The 22,435-nt window shown below is 39.6% G+C and overlaps 1 protein-coding gene across 4 annotated transcripts in view; it reads left to right on the forward strand.

Annotated features, from left to right (window-relative positions):
* Nucleotides 1–227: 227 nt before the first annotated feature.
* UBP1 (upstream binding protein 1) overlaps nt 228–22,435 on the forward strand; it is a 38,329-nt gene continuing 16,121 nt past the window's right edge. For 2 of the 4 annotated variants that reach the window (XM_055706723.1, XM_055706724.1), the window contains exons 1-8: nt 228–902; nt 10,460–10,611; nt 15,297–15,373; nt 17,928–18,033; nt 18,650–18,756; nt 20,473–20,625; nt 20,776–20,886; nt 21,446–21,553. In XM_055706723.1, coding sequence (XP_055562698.1) covers nt 790–902; nt 10,460–10,611; nt 15,297–15,373; nt 17,928–18,033; nt 18,650–18,756; nt 20,473–20,625; nt 20,776–20,886; nt 21,446–21,553 — 927 coding nt within the window. In that variant the 5' untranslated portion in view covers nt 228–789. Of the gene's footprint in view, nt 903–10,459; nt 10,612–15,296; nt 15,374–15,535; nt 15,616–17,927; nt 18,034–18,649; nt 18,757–20,472; nt 20,626–20,775; nt 20,887–21,445; nt 21,554–22,435 lie in introns of those variants that run through there. The other 2 variants (XM_055706725.1, XM_055706726.1) reach the window with 2 other exon arrangements.

Consider the following 22,435-nt stretch of genomic DNA (forward strand, 5'->3'; position numbering starts at 1 on the left):
CCGGCCGTGGGGCGGGGCGCCGGAGCCTGTCACCCGGTGACGTCGCCTGGCGTGAGGAAGTACCCGCTCATTGGCTGGGCTTCCCCCTCACCCCTCTCGTCCACCTCTGATTGGGCCCTCCGGCGGAGACCAGCCAATCGGCGGCCCGGGACGCGGGAAGGCCCCGCCCCGGCAGCCGCTCGGGGGTGGAAGTAGTCGCCATGTTGGCGTGAGCGGCGGCGCTGCGCGGGAGCAGGGGCACGCCGGGGCTGCGCGCGGCTCCCGCGGCGGCAGCGGGGCGGGGGGGGCGGCCGGCCGTTACAGCCGCGCGAGGCGGGCGGCGGCGGCTCCCCGGCGGGGCTGTAGTGGCAGCGGGTGCCCGCGCTGCTGCCGCCGCCGCAGCCTCCCCCCGTGAATGATGCGGCGGGAGGCGCCGCTGGGCTGGGTCGGAGCTCGGGCGGTGGCAGAAGCGGCGGCGGCCCCTGGCGGTGTGCGGTCGGAGGCGGCGGGGAAGGGCGCGGCGGAGGCGGCCGCCCGGTCCCCAGCCCCCCGCGGCGGCCGGGCGAGCGCAGGATGCTGAGAGCGACCCCGCGCCCTGGTCGCGCCGCGGGGAAAGGGCCCCCCCGGGGCTGAACGCGGACTCCCCCTCCCCCCGCCCCGCCCACGCTTCTCCCCCAGCCCCTCACTCTGTCGGCGCCGCCCGCCGAGACGCCGCCTCCCGGGGAGCAGCGGCGGCGGCCCCGGGGCTGAGCGGCTCCTCCCCGTCCGGCTCCTCCCGCGGCGGCGCGGGAGCGCGGGGGGCGGTGGAAGATGGCGTGGGTGCTGAAGATGGATGAAGTGATCGAGTCCGGGCTGGTGCACGATTTCGACGCCAGCCTCTCGGGCATCGGGCAGGAGCTGGGGGCCGGCGCCTACAGCATGAGGTAACGCTGCCGGCGGTGGGTGCTCGGGCCGCCCTGCCCTGCCCGTGCCGTTGGGCAGCGAGCGCGGGAAGGAGGTGGTCCCCTCGCCCCCTCCCTTCTTCCTCCTCCTTTTTTTTTTTTTTTTTTTTTTTTTTTTTTTTTTTTTTAATGAAGTACTCTTCACCCCGTTACCGGAGACTCCCAGAGGAGCGGGCACGTGGTGGAGGCCGGCCCGGTGTCTCTCGGTAGCCCCGCGTGGCGTGAGGGGCTGCCCCGGCGGGTCCCCCCGCCCTCCCCTCGGGCTGGCAGGGCGCCCTTCCCAAGGGGCGGGCGGCGGCTGCTGCTGCTGTTGCTGCTTGCCCGGCGGTGCTTTCGCCCCTACGTGTGTGATCGCTGCCGTAAAAATGACATTTCTCTGTCCCTTGGCTGTGCAACCGGAGCCCACGTTTCAGAGGATGGTGATCTTCTACTCGGCAAATACAGTTCTGGTTTATAATAACCAATAGCTGCTTTCTTTAACGTCTGGAAAACGTTCTTTCTCGAGCCAGTAAACGCTGTGGTAGCTAGTAAGGTGGTGGTGTGGTTCTGCTTTAATAAGTCTGTTTATTCTTTAATATATTCTTTAATATTCTGTGTAATATGTGCCTTTAGTGACGTTTTCCTGTTTTTTCCTGTTTTTTTCTTTCTTGTTAGGTAGCTCTTTCAGTTCTTAATCAACTTGGCAGTTTCTTTACCTTTTGATAGTTTTCCAGGCTTTACAGTGAAAGTATTTAGATAGCTTTTGGGTGTGCTTGTTCAAAGTTAAGATAAAGCTGTAATTGTTTGAAATAAGTATATTTTATCTTAGTTACAGTCAGAACGTGTGGATTCCTGAGTGAGTTACTGGTGTGAAAAAGGGAAACTGTTTTGGAGACACTGGGAGACATTTTAGTTTAAGATTTTCAACAGGGTTGGTATTTTGAGAGCCTGAAGAAGTAAAACACTGGCATTTGATAGTTTGATGGCCTAGCCTGTGTGGAAGACACCTTATCTTTCGGGGTTGCCTGAAACTTGGAGGCCACCACAAGTTTCAGCTATTTGTATACGTTTTAAGGCAGTACTACTCAGGTGCATGTTGGAACTGTGGTGTCTTTGTTCAAAGTTATAAATAAAGTTTGCAGCTGAATAGACATGAAGACCCTTTTACTAGTATTTGGGATTGTGAGCTCAGCAAGTTTATGGTGGGATATGTATTTGCTGGGGGTTTTGTTTTGTGTGAGGCTTGATTAGTATTTTTTTTTTTAATTTAAACCCAATTCTAAAACTTGTTTAGAGAACTAGGTGATTCATCTCTCTTCACGAGAATACTCCTGATTTTATATTCAGCTTGTCTGGATTTTATTCCACTTTGTTCCCATTTCTGTCTGTGTCAAGCAGACATTCATCCCACAAAGTGGTGTGGCAGTTTTTGTGGGCAGCTGTATGGCAGTTGCCTGGATGGCTTCTCAGTGTGCAAACACCAATGCATAATTTATGCGCTCGAACAGTTCTTCCTTGTTTGTCATGATCCTGTTCTTTCTAGGATTTCTTATGATTGGAAGTCTTCTGTTTTGACTGGGATAGCTTTTTAAAGATTTTCTTTTCTTTTTATAGACTTCATTCTTCTCCCAGTAATGCACACTGTTTAGTTTCTTGGAACTTTAGGAAAATCTTCTCTGTTGTTGTGTAGATTTTCTTCTGCTGTATCATGCTTTTATGGTGGGCAGCAATCGTAAATGGTTTTTAGTTACACATACCTGCCTACTAGGATATTTCAAGTTACCACAAAAAGAGTTGTAACAGTTAAAAACAGCTTTTAAAAAGCAATATTGCACAAGCTAAGCTGCACATTAGTTCTCATTTTTATTGAACACTTCGTTTGTGATGAGATGCAAGTACTTTTGGAACACTTTTTTTGTAACTTTACTGTCTGAACACACAGTTAAAGGGATCGCCTAATTGCCTTTAGCATTTGCTGGGCGCAGAGCGATTTCAGCCGAATATGTTAGCTGTTTTATGTATTGATTAGATTTCTACTTCATGGACATCATGGTCTGTTAAGTAATGTGAGAGGGGAAAACTAAGAGAGGTGGCATAGCATGAAGAGTGAAGATACTGTGCTGACACTGATCCTGTATGCTAGCAGAAGACAGTTGTCCTCTCTTTGTTGTCTAGAGGAGAATGCTGGGAGATCTGAAGCTATATGCCCCTGCATTTTGTTAGGAAGACCTGGACATAACCCTTTTACCTATTAGGTTTTATATAATATAGTTGGTGCTTTCTTCAGTTTGATCACTCAGTGCCCTGAAGTAGAGTATATGGCATTACTCCTGTTTATTTTAATTAAGCCAGTTGCTCATGTCTGTTGACCGGTAACTGTAGGTTTTTTAAAAGGAAGCTACCTAGACACGATTTCTCTGTAGATAGTTCTCATAATTTCCTTAAAATCTTGAAACCCCCTTTTTCTGATTGCTGTTCTTACGCCTTCTCATGCGGTAAGAAACTGCCTATAAACACAAAATTCAATTCAGTTGATAGTAAATTTTGTCAGATGTGTCAAATACCACCCCATCCCCAAAACCTATATAAAAACACAGTATCTTCAGTGATAGTGAGGTTTGAATATTGCTGTTACCTTCAGTTGGTAGTGACACTTGTAGTGATTTCTTACAAATTGTCATAATATCCATCACAACACAGCAAGAATTGTGTAAATTTTGGGGGCCACTCATCGTTAGTCTGAACTGTTAAAAAATGGAGGCTATTCCATTGAAAATATAAGTTTCATATATTGCCTGCCATTTCTTGAGTAGAATTCCATTTTTGATGTAATGAATTATTTGATTAATGAACTGAGCATTAATACAAGGACACATACCTTAATTACTCAATTTTTATGTGTAATTTGGAAGGTTAGTATATGGATTTATTTAAATGCTTGCAATTCCAATGATATTTGTAGTCCTAAAATTGATGTCTGTTTTGGGGGAACTTGGTGATTATTTCAGGAGTATCTGTTTTGGTGTATATTTCTAGATTAAAACCTAAAGTTATTAAACTAAATTGAAGAAGATGACTCTTGGTTCTGAAAGAGGGACGTCTATACAAAAGACTGTATGGAAATGCATTGAGACAATCCTCTGTTTTTGGAGAACTGAGTCAGTTTGCTGCATCTCCCAAACGCTTGGAGTGCCTTTGGAGAATGGAGGTGGCTTCTGCCTTGGTTGAAAATAAATGTGCTGCAGTCAGTCTTGTTTCTTTAAGTAACCATTAAGGTGGTCTGTTAGGATTCGGGGACTGCTGTCCTACAGCTTAGAGCTTTGTTTTCAGGTGGGGAAGAGAGGGAGGGTGTTTTCTTCTAACAGCTTTTGTGTCCCTGACATCCGCTTTTTGGCTTCTGATGAACTCAATTGGGTCATGACAGGTACTGTCTTACCTTTATAGTTGCTGTGCAAGAATGAAAAAAATTGGACTTGAGGTCATCAAGCCCTATTTTCCTTGTGGCTGCTGTTACTTTCTGATGGACAAAAGGACTGTTTATTCTTTCCTGAATGCTGCCCGCTCTTTTGAGACTCTGCTACTGGTTATGTTGGTTTTTGGGTTTTTTTTTTAATAAGACTACTTGCTTAAGGTATCCTGAAATTTTTAAATTTTTTAAAAATTTTTAAGATGTACATGGTATTTTCTGTAGAATACATTAAAAGGTTCTGTTACAGTGGTACGTATTGCACTAGCAAAAATAATTTTCACTGACATCTAGACTCTATAAAATAAAATATTGTGTACTGATTAGACTTGGAGCTTGATTGTTTGTGCAGGCACGCAAACAGAAATACCTGTCAGGAAATAGACATTTGAGGAACAATAAAATCCACAAACCTAAATCTCCTAATTTTGTTACCACAAATAAAACATGTTGAAAGATAAACCTCATGTTCCAGATCACTGAGCCACTGCTGTTGTTTGTTTTTTGGGTTTTTTCCCCTCCTTCACCCTTGTATGTGTGGATACATTTCAAAAAGTCAGGGTTGCGTAACTGTCTCCTCTGTTCCTCTGTCGCGTCTCATGGTGGATGTACGTGCGGGATTGAGAGCAGGGCAGCAAGTTTGCTGTATGCGTTACTCCCACTTAGAAGCAGTCTGTACTATGTAGCTGCTGCAGATTAGTAGAGACTGCCTGACCTCTCTGTGTTGGAGTAGTGGATGGAGAGCTGGGGTTTTGTAATTGTGAACAAATACTATTCTTGCAGCTTTTTCTTGGTATCTTCAAGAGCTTAGGAGGACACAAATTTTGGAATTGGGTTTTTTGTTCTTGCGCATTTTGTGCCAAATTCCCCATAAGTCGAGGCCTTTAACCAGCTGAGTTTCCATGTGATGGGTTGTAGGATTCCTGGGAATAGCATTATATTTGCACATGTTTCTTCACATTGCACTTCTCTGATTCAAGTTGCTTCAGAGAAAGTTGTTTCCCAGCAGTTACTTCCAGGGGTCTTGTCTCACATTAGACTTGCCTTTGTGGATACAGGGCAAGTCTCAGTTCTCCTGTTGCCTTGTATTTTCTCATGGCTCTTTGAGACCTCTTAAACAGTGCAGAGCTGGGCTTTGAGATCATAACTTTAATTCAAATACTGCCTGAGAAACATTTTTCTCAAGGTATTTGTCCTTGTAAATTGTGCTTTAAAGTTTCAAAAGACCTGCATGTTCCTGGATGCTTTAGTACTCACACCCAAAAGTTTACAATCCAGAAGACAGATAAGGCAGATGATTGATGGAAAGTCACTTTGGATTTTGATGACATACTAGTTCCTGTTCTTGTAAGGACAGGAGGTTCTTAATTTATTTTGTGACCCTGTTATTAGGCAGGTGAGGGTTTTTTGTGTTTTGCAGTTTTTTTTTTTTTTTCCATGCTTCAGAAAGTGTTGAAAAGAAGAGGGTTTTATATTTGGAAGAAAGGTGGTTCTGTGGCTGATGCACATTTCACAAGCTCATGTAGGCTACGTAGGATAGCTTATCACACATGATCCATCCCACTGGATGCTTTGGTTCAAGGTTTGACGTGCACCTTGCTTCCTCTTCTAAGCCTTCTTACTTTTGTGTGGTGAAGTTTAGATTATGCACTTTTCCTGTAACATAGCTAGCTAAGATTGGGTGTTGGAGATGTGTTTGCTGCCTGCTTTTGGTGTGTAATGAAGACTTTCTTTTTGTTTTTCTGGGAGCATTTTCTCTTCCTTCTAGGAAGAAAGAAGGCTTTCAGCTGAATGCTTTAGATAACAAATTGTGAGGGATGAAGACAAGACTTTTAGTACTGGAGCTAATAGTTTCAAAAATTTGGTCTCTGTGTTCCTTCCATCAAGAGAGTAAACCTTGACAGATCTGCTTTTCCAAATGATACCAAGAAGCCTTAACAAAAGATGCTACTTCTCCTTAAAAACATTGCTATTCATTTATACCTCAGCTTGCTTGTAGTAGTCTAAGGTTCACTTAGATGAGACGAGTGAAGTAAATTAGTCTTTTACTTCATAAGATCAAAAGTTATCATTGGCAGAAAAAGAACAGAATCGGTCTTCTAAAACTCTTTTCTCCTGTAGCTTGAAATAATTTCAACAGTAGCTGTTGTGGAAAACTCATTTTTCCTTTATCTGGGCAACTTCTGTTTAGGCAAGAGGTTCTTTGCCGTGTTAAATAACCTGAGCAAAGCTGGCAGTAAAAGTGCCTGTCACTAATCTGCATTGGGCCAGCACAAATCAAATTTCACCAGCTGAGTAGAAAATGACTAGAGGATGCTGAAGTATACAGAAGTGTGGAGGCTGCCAGTGATTTACTGGGGGGCAGATAATTTGTGCTGCCAGGCCACTGGGTCATTATAAATGCAGAAATTGTGTCCAGGATCTAAGGACAAAGAAGCTGGAACTGAGAAGGCTGACCTGCTCTCCTGGCCTTTTTTTCTGTTGGGTCTTTACAATAGAATCAGTATAAAAGTAGAGGTGGTAGAAAGACTGTCACAATCTCCACAGTTTTTAGGAATGTGGTCTACTTAATAGCATATATTATCTGCAGTTTATCACTTGCAGGATGTTCCTCTTCAGTCTAAGTAGAGGACTATTAAAAATACTAGATTTCTGTTTCCCATTGGTTTCCTTCTCTGAATTGTGAGTACACCTCACATGTTTTCTTCAGCTGTGCTGTGTGAGGATTGAGTTTTATTTTGTGGAAAATGCTTGTCACTGAAATTTAGATGGTCCCTATTTGAACTAAAGTAAGGATAAACAACCGGGAATTTTGGCCTCAGAGAACTGGGAGGAATGCTTGTTATATTCTTGTGTTTCTCAAAGTTGTGTGTTCCTATTGATTTCCTAGCTAAAGGTAGACATTAGCAATTTCTTCCCTGATTCCTGTACCCCTGTTACTGCCAATCGTGAGGGTACATGAGCTTAAGTCATTCTGCTTACCCTCAAGTTATGTTTGGTAGGATGAGCGTTTCTCTTCAGTAAGATTTTTATCACCTGCCTTTGTCACCTTCAGCGGTGTAGCTGTGTGTTGGGCCGTGCTGTGAACTCACAGACACCCCAACCTAGCCCAGAAAAATGCTGTGTAGGGAGGGAGCAGCTCACATAGCAGAAATTCTTTATGCCATTACTGCCCAGAAGACCTTTCGTGTTGCTGAGCTGTAGGCTCACAGGTATGATTAAACCTGGCCATCCTCTGTTGCTGTACAACGGTGACGAAGGATAAATGCGTCGCTTCGTAGCAGCTTCCTTGCTGAAAGTCAGAAAAGATATATCACTTTTTTGAAGAGGAATTAATAGTTGGTTCTAAATCAGTTAACATTGCTTTATCATGACACTTCAAAATCTTAATTTGAAATACTTTTGTCATACCCTTTTGACTCTTTTTAATTGCCTGCAGCTTTTATCTGTTTTTAGACAGAAACAAGTGTATCTGTAGATGTGAAAACATGGATATTTCATTCTTTATGAGTGAACAAAGCAAAATGTTATTTAAATTGTATTTATTTAAAGATGGTCTAGGAAAGAGTTTTAAATGCATTGGCTTCTCTTTTCCTTTGGAATGTACTAGTACCCAGAATAGTCTTTTATAAGAAAAATGTATGGTTTTATCTGGGAAAATAAATGAAGATTCTTACATTTGCCTCGTGCCATTTGCTGGAGTGTTTTTCTGGAATGGTGGCATTTAAGATCAGGCATTGTGACCTCCTTACAATTAAATTGTAGGATTGAGGGGTTGGATGTCTTTTTTTTTTTTTTTTTTTTTTTTTTTTTTACTGATATCTGTGTTAGCAGTTAGTCATTACCACTTTGTATTAGCAAAAGCAGGTTTAAAGCAGACTAAATTTGTCTTCCAGTTTTGGTGTCTTCCAGTGCCTTGTCTACTCATTTAACTAGTTCATTAACCACGGCACACATTCTTAAGACAGACCAGATGCATTTTTGTCTTTAAGTTGTGAGAGGGAAATCAAGGCTTGAAAGGTATTTTTCATAAATACACAAAAGACTTCTCTTTTTCATCTTGTGTGTTACATGAAAGCAAGTGCTGCAGAATTTAGGTGAGAATTACAGGTTATTTATTTGGTGAGATACTTTGCATGCCACCTTTTTTTGTGCTTCGACTCATACATGTTTATTTTAAACATGGTTATTGTTTCCGTGTTCTTTCCATTTTAAAGTTCCTCTTCATAAAAACACTCAACTACTCTACTAAGTGCCAAAGAACACAGGGGTCCCGGTGTCCAGGTCCTGTCTCGGGCCTGTCGCAGTGCTCCCTCTGGCGTGGCGCTGCCCTCTGCTCGTGCTGCCCTTTTGACTGACAGCAGGGCACGAAGCATCTGGTGTTTTTTTCTGAGTCACCCTCAAGTAGCAGTCCACCCATCTGCGAAGTCTTCGGTCCTGCCTCTGGACGTGATGCTCCTTTTGACCGTTTTACAGTGGCTGCTTCTCTTTTAAGTGGGTATTTCACATCATTTTCCTTTGCAACTAGTTAAGGAGTAAAGCTGCCTCTGGGCTCCAGTTTGGGGAGCTGGCGTCAGGAGGCTTGTACTGCTTTTTTGGATGGTATTCTTGCCTTGTCCTGCTTTCATGCCCATTTGTAGCATCTCCTGTGGTTTCTTCCCAGTGTCTTTTTTCTTTTTCTTTTTTTTTTTTAATTCTAGTTGTTTTTGGGAGAGACTGTACAGTCTCTACAAGGTATAGACAAACTTCTTAAACTTTTTCACTGTTCATAAGTATTTCTTCTTTCAGGTCCAGGTAGCCAGGGGAGTGGAATATGATGTGGCTGGCCTTTAGCTTACTGTATGTGACACCTGCTCTTAAGAGAAAAGTTGGGGTACTGCAGCCACACTCCGCATACCTAATACTTACATAGACCAAATCTATACTATAACCTTCCATGACACAAAAATATTGGCTGTAATTTCACTCTTTAAATTGATAATGATACTTTTTGATTCTCCAGATATGAGCTGGAATTCAAGAATGATTAACAGAGTTCTCTTTAAGTAAAACAGACTGTCACAGAAATGAGGAACAGCAGAAAACAATTTAACTTCAAAAATTTTAGGGTAGAAAGTGTAAACAATCATGCAATGCAGATGTAATTATTTAAAAAAAATAAATGTATGATTGTGATCAATGCAAGAAAAATAAAGACAATATATGTAGATTAAAAACTGAATCAATAGGTGAGATGTGAGAAATCTTTCTTCAGTTTAAAAACTCATTTTCAAAGACATTTTTATGGACCTGCAGATGACTTGATTGTGAACAAAAATTCCATGCAAGAGCTACTCACTAATCTCTTTGAGGTTTTATTTATGAAGGATTACTGTATACAAGGAAAATGAATCTATTGGTAATATGGATAATTTTATTCTGTAGAAAGCAGATGTGTTTACTGGTTGTGGTGAAGCTGTCTTTCTTACTGTGAACAGTACAGATTGCACTTTACTCTTCAGAAACTTCACAGTTCAGAAGTTTATCTGGTGGTCTTACATTTATAAGTGAAGTGAACCTGCTGCTTAATCTTTTTGTGCTATTCAGTGTGCTAAAGCCTAATAAAGCCTAATAAAAGTTAATATTGAAAAATATTCAGTGTCAATGGAGTTGATAGGTTAGATATGATGATACTAGATGGGGAGAAGGATTTTCACTTTGGGGAATATATTATTTCAAAGAAGAAAGTGAATAAATACATCGCTCTCAGCTGCATGTATATTAGGCAAGCTTGCCTGTGTTGACAGGTGAAAAGAGTAAACAATTTTTTCAGTGGATATAAGAACTGAAGACTAAATTTTCAGAGGATGAGCACAACTTTATTTATTGTCTGCTTAGGTCCCAGAGCATTGCTTATGTGTCCTAGCTTAAAGTTTTGGTGAAAAATGTCTTCAATACTGCTCACGTTAGTTTCACTAATAAACTGACACAATTCCATATGTATTCCACTGTGGTTTTTAAAGTCACAAATAACTTTTTTTTTTTTCCCCTGGGCTTTATCTTCAGGCAAAACAGGGCCAACAGTCTCACAGAGTTATTTGTTTGTTCTTTTCAGCGATGTTTTGGCACTACCCATTTTCAAACAGGAAGATTCCAGCCTTCCCCAAGAAAATGAGACGAAACATCCACCCTTCCAGTATGTTATGTGTGCTGCAACATCTCCAGCAGTAAAATTATATGATGAAACTCTCACATACTTGAATCAAGGTTGGTATACATACGTTACAGGCGTAACAATAGTGAATGCAGCTTGTGGTGCAGGTCTAAAACTGGAATTGTATTTTGTGTTTTTGTACACTTGGGTACATCCAGAGTAAATGCATGTAAAAAGTGAGGTTGAGTACCTTGCTAGTTGTCTTGGTTTGTCCAATTGGCAGACCCATAGCTATAGTCTTGTCATTACATTCCCTTTAGAGTCTGGGGGTTTTGGGTTTTTTTTTCTGCTCTGTGTGTCACCCCTCGCCCATCTCCCACCTCCCAGAGTAAAATCAAGCTGACAGCTTTTAGGAGACAAACTTCAAGTAGTAATAGCTTAAAATACAAGACTAATTTTGCATTCCTCTTTGAACTTTTGATGATTGATAGTAGCAAGTATAATTGCATAATATTTGCATCAGCTACACACAAACACCCCTTAAAAGTCATAATACATGTTAAAATGTCAGTCCCTAAACAAAAAGTGTTGCACAACAGAGGCCACTGTAATCGCTCTCAAATTAGCTATACATTTCTGCCCCAAACAGTGTTATGTTTGAAATGTAAACACAAGTGCAGCTACCTTTGTTGTACCTTTAGAGTTTCTCTGTGCTTCACTATTGTCTGCCTGCATTAATCAGAAAGTATCTAGATAAATACTGCTCGTAAGTCTTGCTGTTTTTTCCTCGTAGCCTGTGGTTGATTTGCATGATAATTTGGGTTTCCTTCTACAGAGAGCAGAGACTGCTGGGTAAAAAAATCTGAATATAGTCATTGCCATGTGATAAAACCTCCCTCACCACGAGAGATGATACTGGTGTTCTAAGTTTAGTCAGCTAGCATTCTGAGCTCAAATAAAACCATTTGTCATTTGTTCGGGACTGTCCCCTTCCCTTGCTCTAACACTCTAGGATCACTGTTCCTAGATTTAGTTTTGCTTTTTCTTTTCCTTATGGACTTTGACTCAAAATCTCTCAATAAATGGCACTGTAATTAAAGACAACAGTCCCACAGCATGACTTGTATGAAAAATGAAAACAATTTAAAAATATTTTTTACCACTACTTTTCCATATCCTACCATGTTTTGGTACAACTAATATTCTTGGCTAATGTGCCTCTCTGAGCAGTGTACTGCGTCAGTGTGCAGTGACAAGGACACAGGTTAAAGTATGTACTGGTGAATTTTCCTTGGTCTGTGTGAGCTATGTAACTTGACGATTTACTAGTTTATAGAACTCATATATTTTACATGTGTGTTTTCTTGATAGGCTATCCTTTTTGCTCAAGTTTAAGTGCTTCTAGTAGTATGAACTGCTAGTGATGCATTTCATACCTGGTAGTGTTTAACTGTGTACTGGGGCCCTAAAGTCTGTGAGAGCAGATTATGTCTAATTTGATACTGACATCATGTCAAAGCATCATTTTCAGCTTTCCATGTGAATAAACTGCTTCATCTTGCAGTATCCAGTCTGTCCAAGTATGCTTTAAACATTACTTGACTCCTCTACTAATGAGAATAGTGAAAGTTCTTTAGGTGATTCTTAGTCTCTTAAAAACATGTGATTGCATAGTTCAGCCATTTGCTTAGTGAGGTTTACTTGTATTTTTAACCCCTTTTTGTACCCTGAGTGCTCTCTTCAGGAGAAAATGGAACAATTGCAGCAGTATGCTGGACCAGCAAGATGTTGTGCACTGTTTAAAAAAACTCTGAATTTTTATAAACTTTAAGCTCTGTAGAAATATACTTTGTTTTCTTCAGTGCCAGGATCCCACCTTCCTGACCAAACATGAAGCTTAAAGTTCAGCTCAGTGTGTTGGGGAAGCAGCAAGCTGAAAAAAGAAAGTGCTTGCTATGAGAAGAGCTTGGCTTTTAAGTGACAGTGTCTGAAATGACTGTAAATGTTTCATCTACCCTTGAAAATCTCTTCATAAAGATTCTTTTGCAAAGAGCTTGTGCTAGTTTTCAGAGTCTTGGGTAACTTCATTGAAGTCAAAAAATGAAGGCATTGATCCTTTTTCTAAATAAATATGGGGGGGGAAAACCCCAGTTGTCCAGCATCCCTTCAGTGCCAATACCTCAGACAGAAAGACAGTACATTTGCTGTCTACGTTAAGACTTTTTCCTAAAAATTGTTCTCTTAGCTGTTAGTGTGTGTGTATGTATGTATACATGTTAAAAAAAAACAAACTTGGGATTGTGTAGAGAGATGACATCTTTCATACTGAAGCCAGCTTGAAGTAAGGATCAGTTTGCAATACTTGTTGTACTGATACATATGTTTATGTAATGAATTGGATGAACTCCTCTAGCAAAAGAGTAATTTTAATCCTCGTCACTTCGGTTACCTTGTTTCTAGTTTGGCCCCATTATCAGGCAGTGTCTCACCTTTAAATAATTTTCAAGAGGATTGTGAATAGTGAGTACCATAGAGAGTGAATACCTTCTTTAATTTCGTCAGCAGTTGCCTTAGTTTACTGAATCAGGAGTACTAGAATACTAGAAACAGCAGGAACATTTGCCCCGTCTGTTAAGCTATGGTGACATTTCTTAAGGCAACACTTAAGCAATCCCTGGCTTTACCCTCTGTCAGTGTTTTAGTTGGAATAGCTAAGAGTGTTGTTCAGAGTTTAGGAACTACAGGCTTCCTCGGAATGTGATGGAGAAACTAATTCTAGGAACCATTTCCAGGCACTTGAATGACAAGAGTCATCGGGAGTAGTCAGCATGGATTCACCAAGGGGAAGTCATGCTTGACCAACTTGATAAACTTCTCTGATGAAATGGCTGGCTTGATGGACAAGGGGAGGGCAGTGGGTGTTGTTTATAAGCCATTGTCTTCAGCAAGGCTTTTGCTGTTTTCTCCCATAAGGTGCTTGTAGAGAAGCTAATGACGTCTGGGCTGGATAAGCATCCTTGGAGGTACTCAGAAGCAGTCAGGCTTGGTCCTGGGCAGCTGACTCTAGGTGGCCCTGCTGGAGCAGGGATGTAGGACAAGATGACCTCCAGAAGTCCCTTCCAAACATTACTATTCTGTGATTTTTGTGAAAGAGGGTACTACAGTTTCAGTGTTAAGCTGTGGGCAGTTAAAGGTTCCTAGCACCTTATGTCACCTTGCTCCTGTGGCTACACTCCAGGAAAAAGCAGAGAAAGCAGCATATATATGTCTCATACAGAAATGACTAAGATCAGTGCTGTGGTGCTTTTCACACTTTCAGAGCAGTTACATGTCCAGAACAGAACATGTCTGTCCCTTTCTCTTGAAAACTTCCCATGCTATTGTTGCATTTTTGAATTGGGTATTCCTTGATTTTTAACTTCATCAAATCTTTCGTCTTAATATTATTTTGTACCTATAAAAGGTTAGCAACACTTGCTGAGCAAGCAAGCAGACATTACCATCCCTCCTCCAAAAAATGATGCGAGAGAAAGGAGAAATACTTGCAAAAGTTTTATTAATAGTGCTAGATTTTAAAAATGTTGTCTATAAATGTAGATGGGCTTACATATGTTGTATCTGTGTGAGTAAAGTAACATTGGTGCCTGAACAAATCTGACTTAACAGGAAAAACGTTGCCTCCTCTTAAATACAGGAGGAGAAATGATCCGTTGCTTTACTGAGCTGCACTAGGTTCATTTCATTTTTATATGGGTTTATGTCATCGATGATCTTACTAATGATCATAGATGCTGGTGGGGTAAAGTAAATCTGTACATCTGTAGAGTATATACATAAATGTGCTAATTGCATTACAGCAAAAAACTCCAAACGGCCCATAGTTGGAGGTAGCGTCAGCCTATGAAGCGGTGAAAGGGGCTGAAGAAGTCATTTGCTTTTTCACAGGGGTATGAGAGCTGACCTTTTACCTTGTAGGGCAAGTCAATAAATGTCTTTGAAATGTAGAATGCACTAGAACGTAAAGGTAGTTTGGAGGGTAGTGTAGAAGGTAATGAATATACTGCACTTGATCTTGGTGAACCTCTTGAAATCTGTTTTGTCCTGTATTTTAATTAGGGAAAGGTGATTTTGCAAATGAATATGTGCTGCTCACCTTGTGGGAAAAAAAAATAAAATCCCTGTAGTTCAAATAAATTACTTTGAGCTTTGTCTTTTTTAAAGCACAACAGTTCATCAAATTCACTGGAAAGATAGATTTGCTCGTACCTTTTTGAAATAACCAGTAACTGGCTCTGTTAAAGGCTTATTTCTGAAATCATGCAAAGCCTAAAAATCATACAAAGGCACAGGTACATGGGCAGAAGTAAACATGGGAGAGTGGTATGTATGTTGCATGAAGAGTATAAAAACTCTGCAGGAGTTTTATTTCAGAAGACCACTCTGTGGTTCTCAGTATGCTGCCTTTCATCAGCTTCAAAAATAAAGGAATTCAGCTTTGAAAAGTGTTTCTTCAGAAGAAAAATAGAGAAACAAGTACTTACACTTCATGTAAAATGAAATACTTAAACTTTGAAACTATCTGTAGTTTTAAAGGGACCAGGAAGTTTCATTTTGTTCCATTAATTCCTGTTCTATGAAGTGAATCTTGTTATAAAAATCAATTGAACAGAAGTTTCAGGTACTGGTATTCTTCTGTACTATGAACCAAAAACTAATTCTGGTGCCTTAAACACAAAATAGCTTTGTGCTTTGTGCTCTGACTTCTCTATTGATACATATTTTTTTTCTCTCTTTAAAGGTCAGTCCTACGAGATACGGATGCTAGATAATCGGAAAGCTGGAGACATACCAGAGATCAATGGGAAACTGGTGAAGGTGAATTGAAGTTCTCTAGATCATGTTACTAACAAACCTTGGCTGCTTGGGTATGGAAAGACTAGTTCTTAACCTTACCTGGTCACAGAGGGAAGTGGACCAGCTACTCTGACCAGTAAAGAAAATGGGCACAGTGGAACCTAATGCATAGTTTTATTTCAGGTTTACTGGAAACTAGAAGAATATACCTGTATGCATTTTCCCATTTATTAATGTGTTCATGTTACTTTAGACAACTAAAGGTGAGCTAATCACTTCATGTACCCTTTATGAGGTCTGCAGTCTGATCTGTTTTAAGATGAGATGGGTCTCCACTAAATGTGTCCATGTCTTTCTGCTGAGTGAAAGGAAGCTGTGATAACAGTGATGGCAAATTTAAGTATATAAAGTTAGTGAGAGAAATTCAATCTAGAGACTGTACATTTTATGGATTTTTTTTTTCCTTCCTGTCAGTAGGTGCTTGTTCAGAATGAGTGTGGACTGGTGATGTTTACAAATAAAGAAGTATGAATCCAAATACTCAGTGCATGGAGTACTTATATGTACTGAATACCAAGTTATTTTATGCAAAGCTTATGATCCTAGTTGCCTATAGATTTGTATGTATCCAGCGTCTTCTGAGCCATTTCATTGTCTATTTCAAGTGATTAGGAGATGGGGAAGGAAACTAGAGGATCATTTGGAAAGGAGTGGAGGTGCTATGAGCATGTTTCTTAGTAAGTGTTATGGAAGACGCATGGGGCCAACCTGTGTTTTTTGCAACGGTGGGGTATTAGAGATGGATGCATAGGGCAACAGATTTCTCTAATTTTGCTGCTCACAGAGCAGTTTGTTCCAGAGCTGAGGTCTTTTTCCTAATTCCAGATTTATCTCCTTGTGCTTTAGCAGAAGGTACTGTGGATCTGAGATATTGTGTGAAGTGTAAGAATGAGGCAGACTGAAAAATTCCCAATTCATGGTACAGATTATGAAAAGAACTGATAAAGGAGAGAGGTTTGGATTTTTCTTGTAAGCATCTAATGATTTTACCAAATTTGCTGAAAAATCTTATTCAGGTATTGGGAAAGAAGGGAAGAACTTCAGTTAAAGTCACTTTGGAAGTGGTACTGGTAAATACACCAGAACAGTGTGCCTGTGTGAGGCAGAGTCTGCCTGTCAACTTTGTGAACTTTGGCTGTTTCTATAGTCCTGTGCCTTGTTCTTGCTTTTCTGTGGGATGCTTGTTCAGAGATAATTTCAAGAAGTGTTAAGCACAAGTGTAAAACTGGAATTTGTGAATTCTGTTATTTAACCTTTTACAACCTGGCATGTTGACTTGCTGTAATAAGCATATTGACTGTTTGCCCCCTTAGCTGTTATTGCCATGTAGTCTTGCGGTATCATTCTGCTGTAATTTTAGAGGTTTGTGTATTGGTGATGAGCCATTTGGTAGGCAGAATAGGACAAAGCAGTGCAAAAGTTTAAAAAAAGGAAATTTTGTCATAGCAAGGTATTGTAATGCTGCATCGACAGACTTCCCATTTTGAACGTTTAAATGCTAAAATCCCAGTACTTTGTTAACAAAGAAGGCATTTCATGTTGGTGAAGGTGGCTGCAGATGTTTCCAAGTTCCAAACTTGCCAGTTTGCAGTGAAAAAGGAGCGGTGTGTTTGTGCACGCACATGTGCGTGTACGTTTTCTGTTATTTTTGAAATAAAACCAAAGAAATGCAATGTATCTTTAAGAGACACTTCATTAACAAGTTCTTGGGTTTTTTGGACGCTTACCTGCTGTTAATACAAATAAGACTGTAGACTAATGGAAAAAAAAAACCCAAATTTGTCTACGTTTTGTTTGTTCAGTAGCAGTTGATGTGTACAGTATTCCCGCCCTTTGGATGTGCATTCATGCAGCAGAATATGACTAAGTGCACAGTGTACCAGCACTGTCCACGAAAGTATGTGTTGTTGGACAATTGCTTCTAGCTGAGTAACGTTATGGTATTTTTATGATTATATGTCGTGGTATTTTTAGATTAATATTTCAGCTAGAATAGTTAGAAAAGTTTGAAAGTTGTTTATTACAGATTTGTTGTAACTATATACTTAAAAATTCTAGGAAGGGCATTTTCTGTTAGTTTCTTAAAACTTTCTACAAAAATCCACAGAATTACCAGTGAAATAAATGGTCAAACTATATTCACTGCTTTTCAGAATAAATGAAGTCTTTTGTGTTTGTTTTCTGAAGTAAGTTGGTGTTGCCGACACAGTGTCGGTACTGTGCTGTCAGTGTTGCTCAGTTCACTGCATCTAATTAATAGTGACCTTTAGAATATGCAACCAGATGTAATTCTCATTTGCATTTTTACCACATTTTTTAGTATCTCCTGTTGCTCAGTTGTATTTCTGTGTTCTGGAATATTTTGGCATAGTGATGGTTGCCAGATTTTTTGCTGTAAGTACATATTTATCAGCACTGTGGCTATTTTGGAATGTTTTAGTGTTTTATCTTCAGGCTGTTTCTAAACATACAGTAACTTTGTGGCTCATCAGATGATCGTTTTCTTCTTTGTCAGAGTATTATAAGAGTTGTGTTCCATGACAGAAGGTTGCAATATACAGAGCACCAGCAGCTAGAAGGTTGGAAGTGGAACCGCCCTGGGGACCGACTTCTCGACTTAGGTATAATTGTTTCTATTTGTTGCCACTGTACGAAATTCAATTTCCAAATTTAAATTGATCATGATCACGTTTACGCTTGGGCTGGTGAAAAAACACATTAGTTTTCTGTATGCTGCTTTGTCACAGGGTGTGTTTTGAATATAAATGTTCTTACCACTTTAATATTCCTTTAAAAACTTTTAAGTGCTACTAGAAGTAAGATAGCCACTCTGCAACCTTACACATTACTGATCTTTCTAATTTGGATTAGTAAATGAAACAGTAATCGGGAGAATACAGGCAAAAGTGACTTTCTTTAGTAAACTGTGGAAATGGCACCAATGTGGCTTCTGTGTTTTGTGTAACTTGGTCATTTTTGGTGCACAGGCTGTGTGTGGGTGGTGGGGGAGGAAGGGAATCAAAAACCACTCTCAAACTCTGAGCACTTTTAATGTTGAGTCTACTAAGATTCTTCAGATGAGTCCTAGAGAAACTTTCTGGGCTTGTGGTCAAGCCGCCGAAGCCCACATTTTTCCATCTTACCTGTGTTTGCTGATGGTAACCTTATATTAAAATTTATTTGTAGTGTTTTCTTGGCATCTGATTATTTTGAAATATCTACTACTTATTTTAATAGATATTCCAATGTCTGTTGGAGTCATTGATATCAAGACAAATCCAAGCCAGCTCAATGCAGTTGAATTTTTGTGGGATCCAACAAAATGTACATCTGCTTTTATTCAGGTTTGAAACTTTACTTGACTGGATGTCTGTGTTTGGTGCATTTCAGGTCACAAACAGTAGTATGTTTGCTTCTCTGTTTGTTATTTGTGGGATAGCCTTTAAATACGAGCTCTGTAAAAAAGCACAGGTTCATAGTTCTAGCAGTGTCCCTAGTTAGGTTTTTCAACTTGATTAGGGTTTCTAAAAGCTTAAAAACAAATTAAATAAAAGGTTTTCAAAAAGCTCTTTGAAGAAAGCTGTCATGGTTAAAATACTTAGTTATACAGAGTATTGGAATCAATTTGTATCCTTCTAAATAACTGTCAATACTGCTTCTTTTTTTTTTTTTTTTTTTTTGAGGCTTACTGTCCTAGTGGCGAGCTTAAGCAAGGATTAGTGTAAGGGTACAAAGTGAAAAATAATGTGATGCAAAGAGACTTTGAAATCAGACATTCCAAGATGTTTCTTACTGTGTCGAGAGGCTTCCTTGTAGTACGATTTTGATATTCAGGGTAATTGAACATGCTTTCTTAGGAAATTATTTAGGTAGAATGTTCAGGTTTGCATTGGAATTTTTAGCTTTTCTCTCAGATCTGTTTGTATTACAAAAAGGTATACATATAAAGTTAGAGATAGCAGTGTTTCTTACTGTGGTTGCCAAAATAGGTTAAATTCCATATTGTCACTAAATTGACTCTGATCCAGTACAATCAAAGACGTTTTTTTCTAGAAAGAACTATGTAATTACTAAAATGTAGTCTCCTTGAAGAAGTGTGTGATAAACTATTCATTATTTTTGTTTATGCCCTTTAGAAGAAGTGGTAACAGACTGACTGAAAATTAAACTGGTTCTTGTTATGCAAGTGTAGTTTACTTATTCTAAAGTCTGTAGAACACAGTGTAGCGGCACTGATTGGATACTTAAAGCTTCAGTTTCGAGTCTGTGTTTCTCTATTCTTGATAGCCATAGGAAATAAAAAGATAGTATTGTAGTTATTGAGAGTGCAAAGTGTCCATGGTGCTTGGCTCACTTAAAATTTGATAAAGAAGCAAAAAAAATGTTGGGAGTATGGTCCGATGAGATTCATCATAACTCTGTTACACTGATTTTCCGCCCTTTGGTATCTTTTATGGGTATTTCTCGCCTATAAACCCAGTCTTCATTCTGATGTAGCACTTGAGGCAATTACATACTGATTAAAAAGTCTGCTGACTTCTATAAGAAATTTGCATATTTGAAAATACCCTGGTTTCACATGAGATTAAAAACTCTTCCAGTCAGTGACCTTCTGTAGCTTTGGTAATATTTATTACAAGTAACTGAAGTTTTTTCTAGCTATAATACATTGGACAGTAGTATTTTGAAAAAGTTATTGCTATATTCATGATAGATATAGTTGTTATCCACATACATTCTTCTTAAGACCCAGCAAGTTCTTATTTAATAAAAATCTGTAATGACTTCTGCCTTTTTGCAGAGATTTTGGTGACACACTTGCTTGTTTCCCCTCTTCCCTGTCAGTTCAAGTGTAGTGTTTTTGGCATCATTTGCATGTGGGCATGAAAAGGAACCAATTACTTGGGCAGCTTGGTCCTCGGGCTGGGTAATTTATTACTTGTCCTTAGAAAACCCACGATGCTGGTAACACAGTAAAACTCATGCTGAGAATGACATTGTAGACATTCTCTAGAATACTTCTGAGAGTCCTTTTTGTTTGGTGGTTGTTTTTTTTCCAGGTACATTGTATCAGCACTGAATTTACCCCTCGTAAACACGGAGGAGAGAAAGGAGTTCCTTTTAGGATTCAGGTTGACACTTTCAAACAGACTGAAAATGGAGAATATACAGATCATCTGCATTCAGCCAGTTGTCAAATCAAAGTTTTTAAGGTAACGGTAGAAAACAGATCCTTAAGTCTCTCGGAAGCTCTCATAAAGATGGGGGACATCTTTATATTACTGCTTGACTTCTGAGATTAGATTTCAATTATAAAACAATTTTCCACTTGCGTTCTTGTTCATGTAACTGTTCATTTTTAGCCAAAAGGAGCAGACAGGAAACAGAAAACAGACAGAGAAAAGATGGAAAAGCGAACTGCACATGAAAAAGAAAAGTATCAGCCTTCATATGACACCACAGTTCTTACAGAGGTAACAAAACAGAATTGCATCTGCTGACTGAGAAGAAAATACATAGATATGGCATATTACTTAGCTGCAGTCTTGAAAGGGTTGGGGAAGAATTAGTTTTACACAAAGATAAGCTTTTTATTTAAAATCATGTCCAGTGAACAGCAACATTAAATTTTAAGATTTTGTTTAGTAAACTGTCATTTAGGTACTCGATAGATGCTTGTATTAAAACACACTAAGATTGAACGCTATTTGACTGACTGTACTGAACCCTAGAGCAAGTGTTTTGGTACAGATCTAAAAACCTTGCAGCTGAAAAGCAAAAAAAAAAAAAAAAAAAAGGAGGGGGGAATCTAGAGTTTAATTATCTGCCGAATTCGAGCTTCAAAGTCTGTTTTTTTGGAGATGACTGAATTTAAGGCCAGAGCCTCAGTAGGTTTTTGCATTTTCTTTTTATTTAAACATCAGTGAGTTCTATTCAGTTTTCTAAAGATTTCAGAAGTTTTAAAAAGGCTTTTAGATCTTTCCTCACTGTATAATGAAAAGAAATTGATCCAAATCTTTGGTGTTTGTCCAGATGAGGCTTGAGCCTATAATTGAAGATGCAGTTGAACATGAGCAGAAAAAGTCCAGCAAGCGGACTTTGCCAGCAGACTACGGTGATTCTCTGGCAAAGCGAGGCAGTGTAAGGGACTTCTGCTTACCTTTTCATTGTGCAAGATACCTTGTGCAGTGTTAGATATAGGAGAAACTTCCATTATATAAAGTAAAAATATTTTGATTGCTGTGTCTTAATTTTATTCACTTTTATGTATACCAATTTCTCTATGTTTGTTTTCAGCAAAGGAATCCTTCCTAAATCTAACACTTATACTGTTGCAGAGGGACTGTGTAACTTTTAAAAGTCGAGAGCTTTCCATTTATGCGACTTTACATGAAATAGCTTTTTGTATTCTTATATGTGTATAATTAGTGGAAGTAAGATCAGTGGAATTTAGTGTTTTGTTCCGTATTTGTACTTACATTCCATATAAGTTTCCATGTACCTCAGTATTTTTGAAACACCATGTAGTGTTGCAGATGATTGATCTTTAGTTACTGATTTTTCCTTTACCCATCTACATATTGTGCTCCAAGCAGGTTTAATGCAGTTAAGAAGAGTCAGCACATCTTCATGATGTGTGTCCACTACCCCTGTGTGTGCCCCCCAGACTGAATCTAACATATATCCATATCTTCCTGTCACGGGTTAGCATTTTAGGTTTCTTAAATGCTGTTTCTTAAGGTAAATATCATTGAGAACCTACACTTCTCATATGAGAAACAATCCTGCATCTTCCATTTGGCAAGTTTAAATATCAATTAATAATGTGACTGTGGTAGACAATTATTTGACTGTTCTTGAAACAGGCATATTGTGCTGACAGCTCTTTCTCGGCTGCACTGAGGCAATGACTGTCTGACTCTTGTCCCTCAGACATTATTAGGTTTTTATTTATGATCTGTGAAAGCGATGTATGAGGTTTAGATTATAAAATACTTCAGTGTATGCCTCTTGTGGTTTATA

Source organism: Falco cherrug, chromosome 4, assembly GCF_023634085.1.
Source record: "Falco cherrug isolate bFalChe1 chromosome 4, bFalChe1.pri, whole genome shotgun sequence".
In the NCBI taxonomy this organism is placed as follows: domain Eukaryota; kingdom Metazoa; phylum Chordata; class Aves; order Falconiformes; family Falconidae; genus Falco; species Falco cherrug.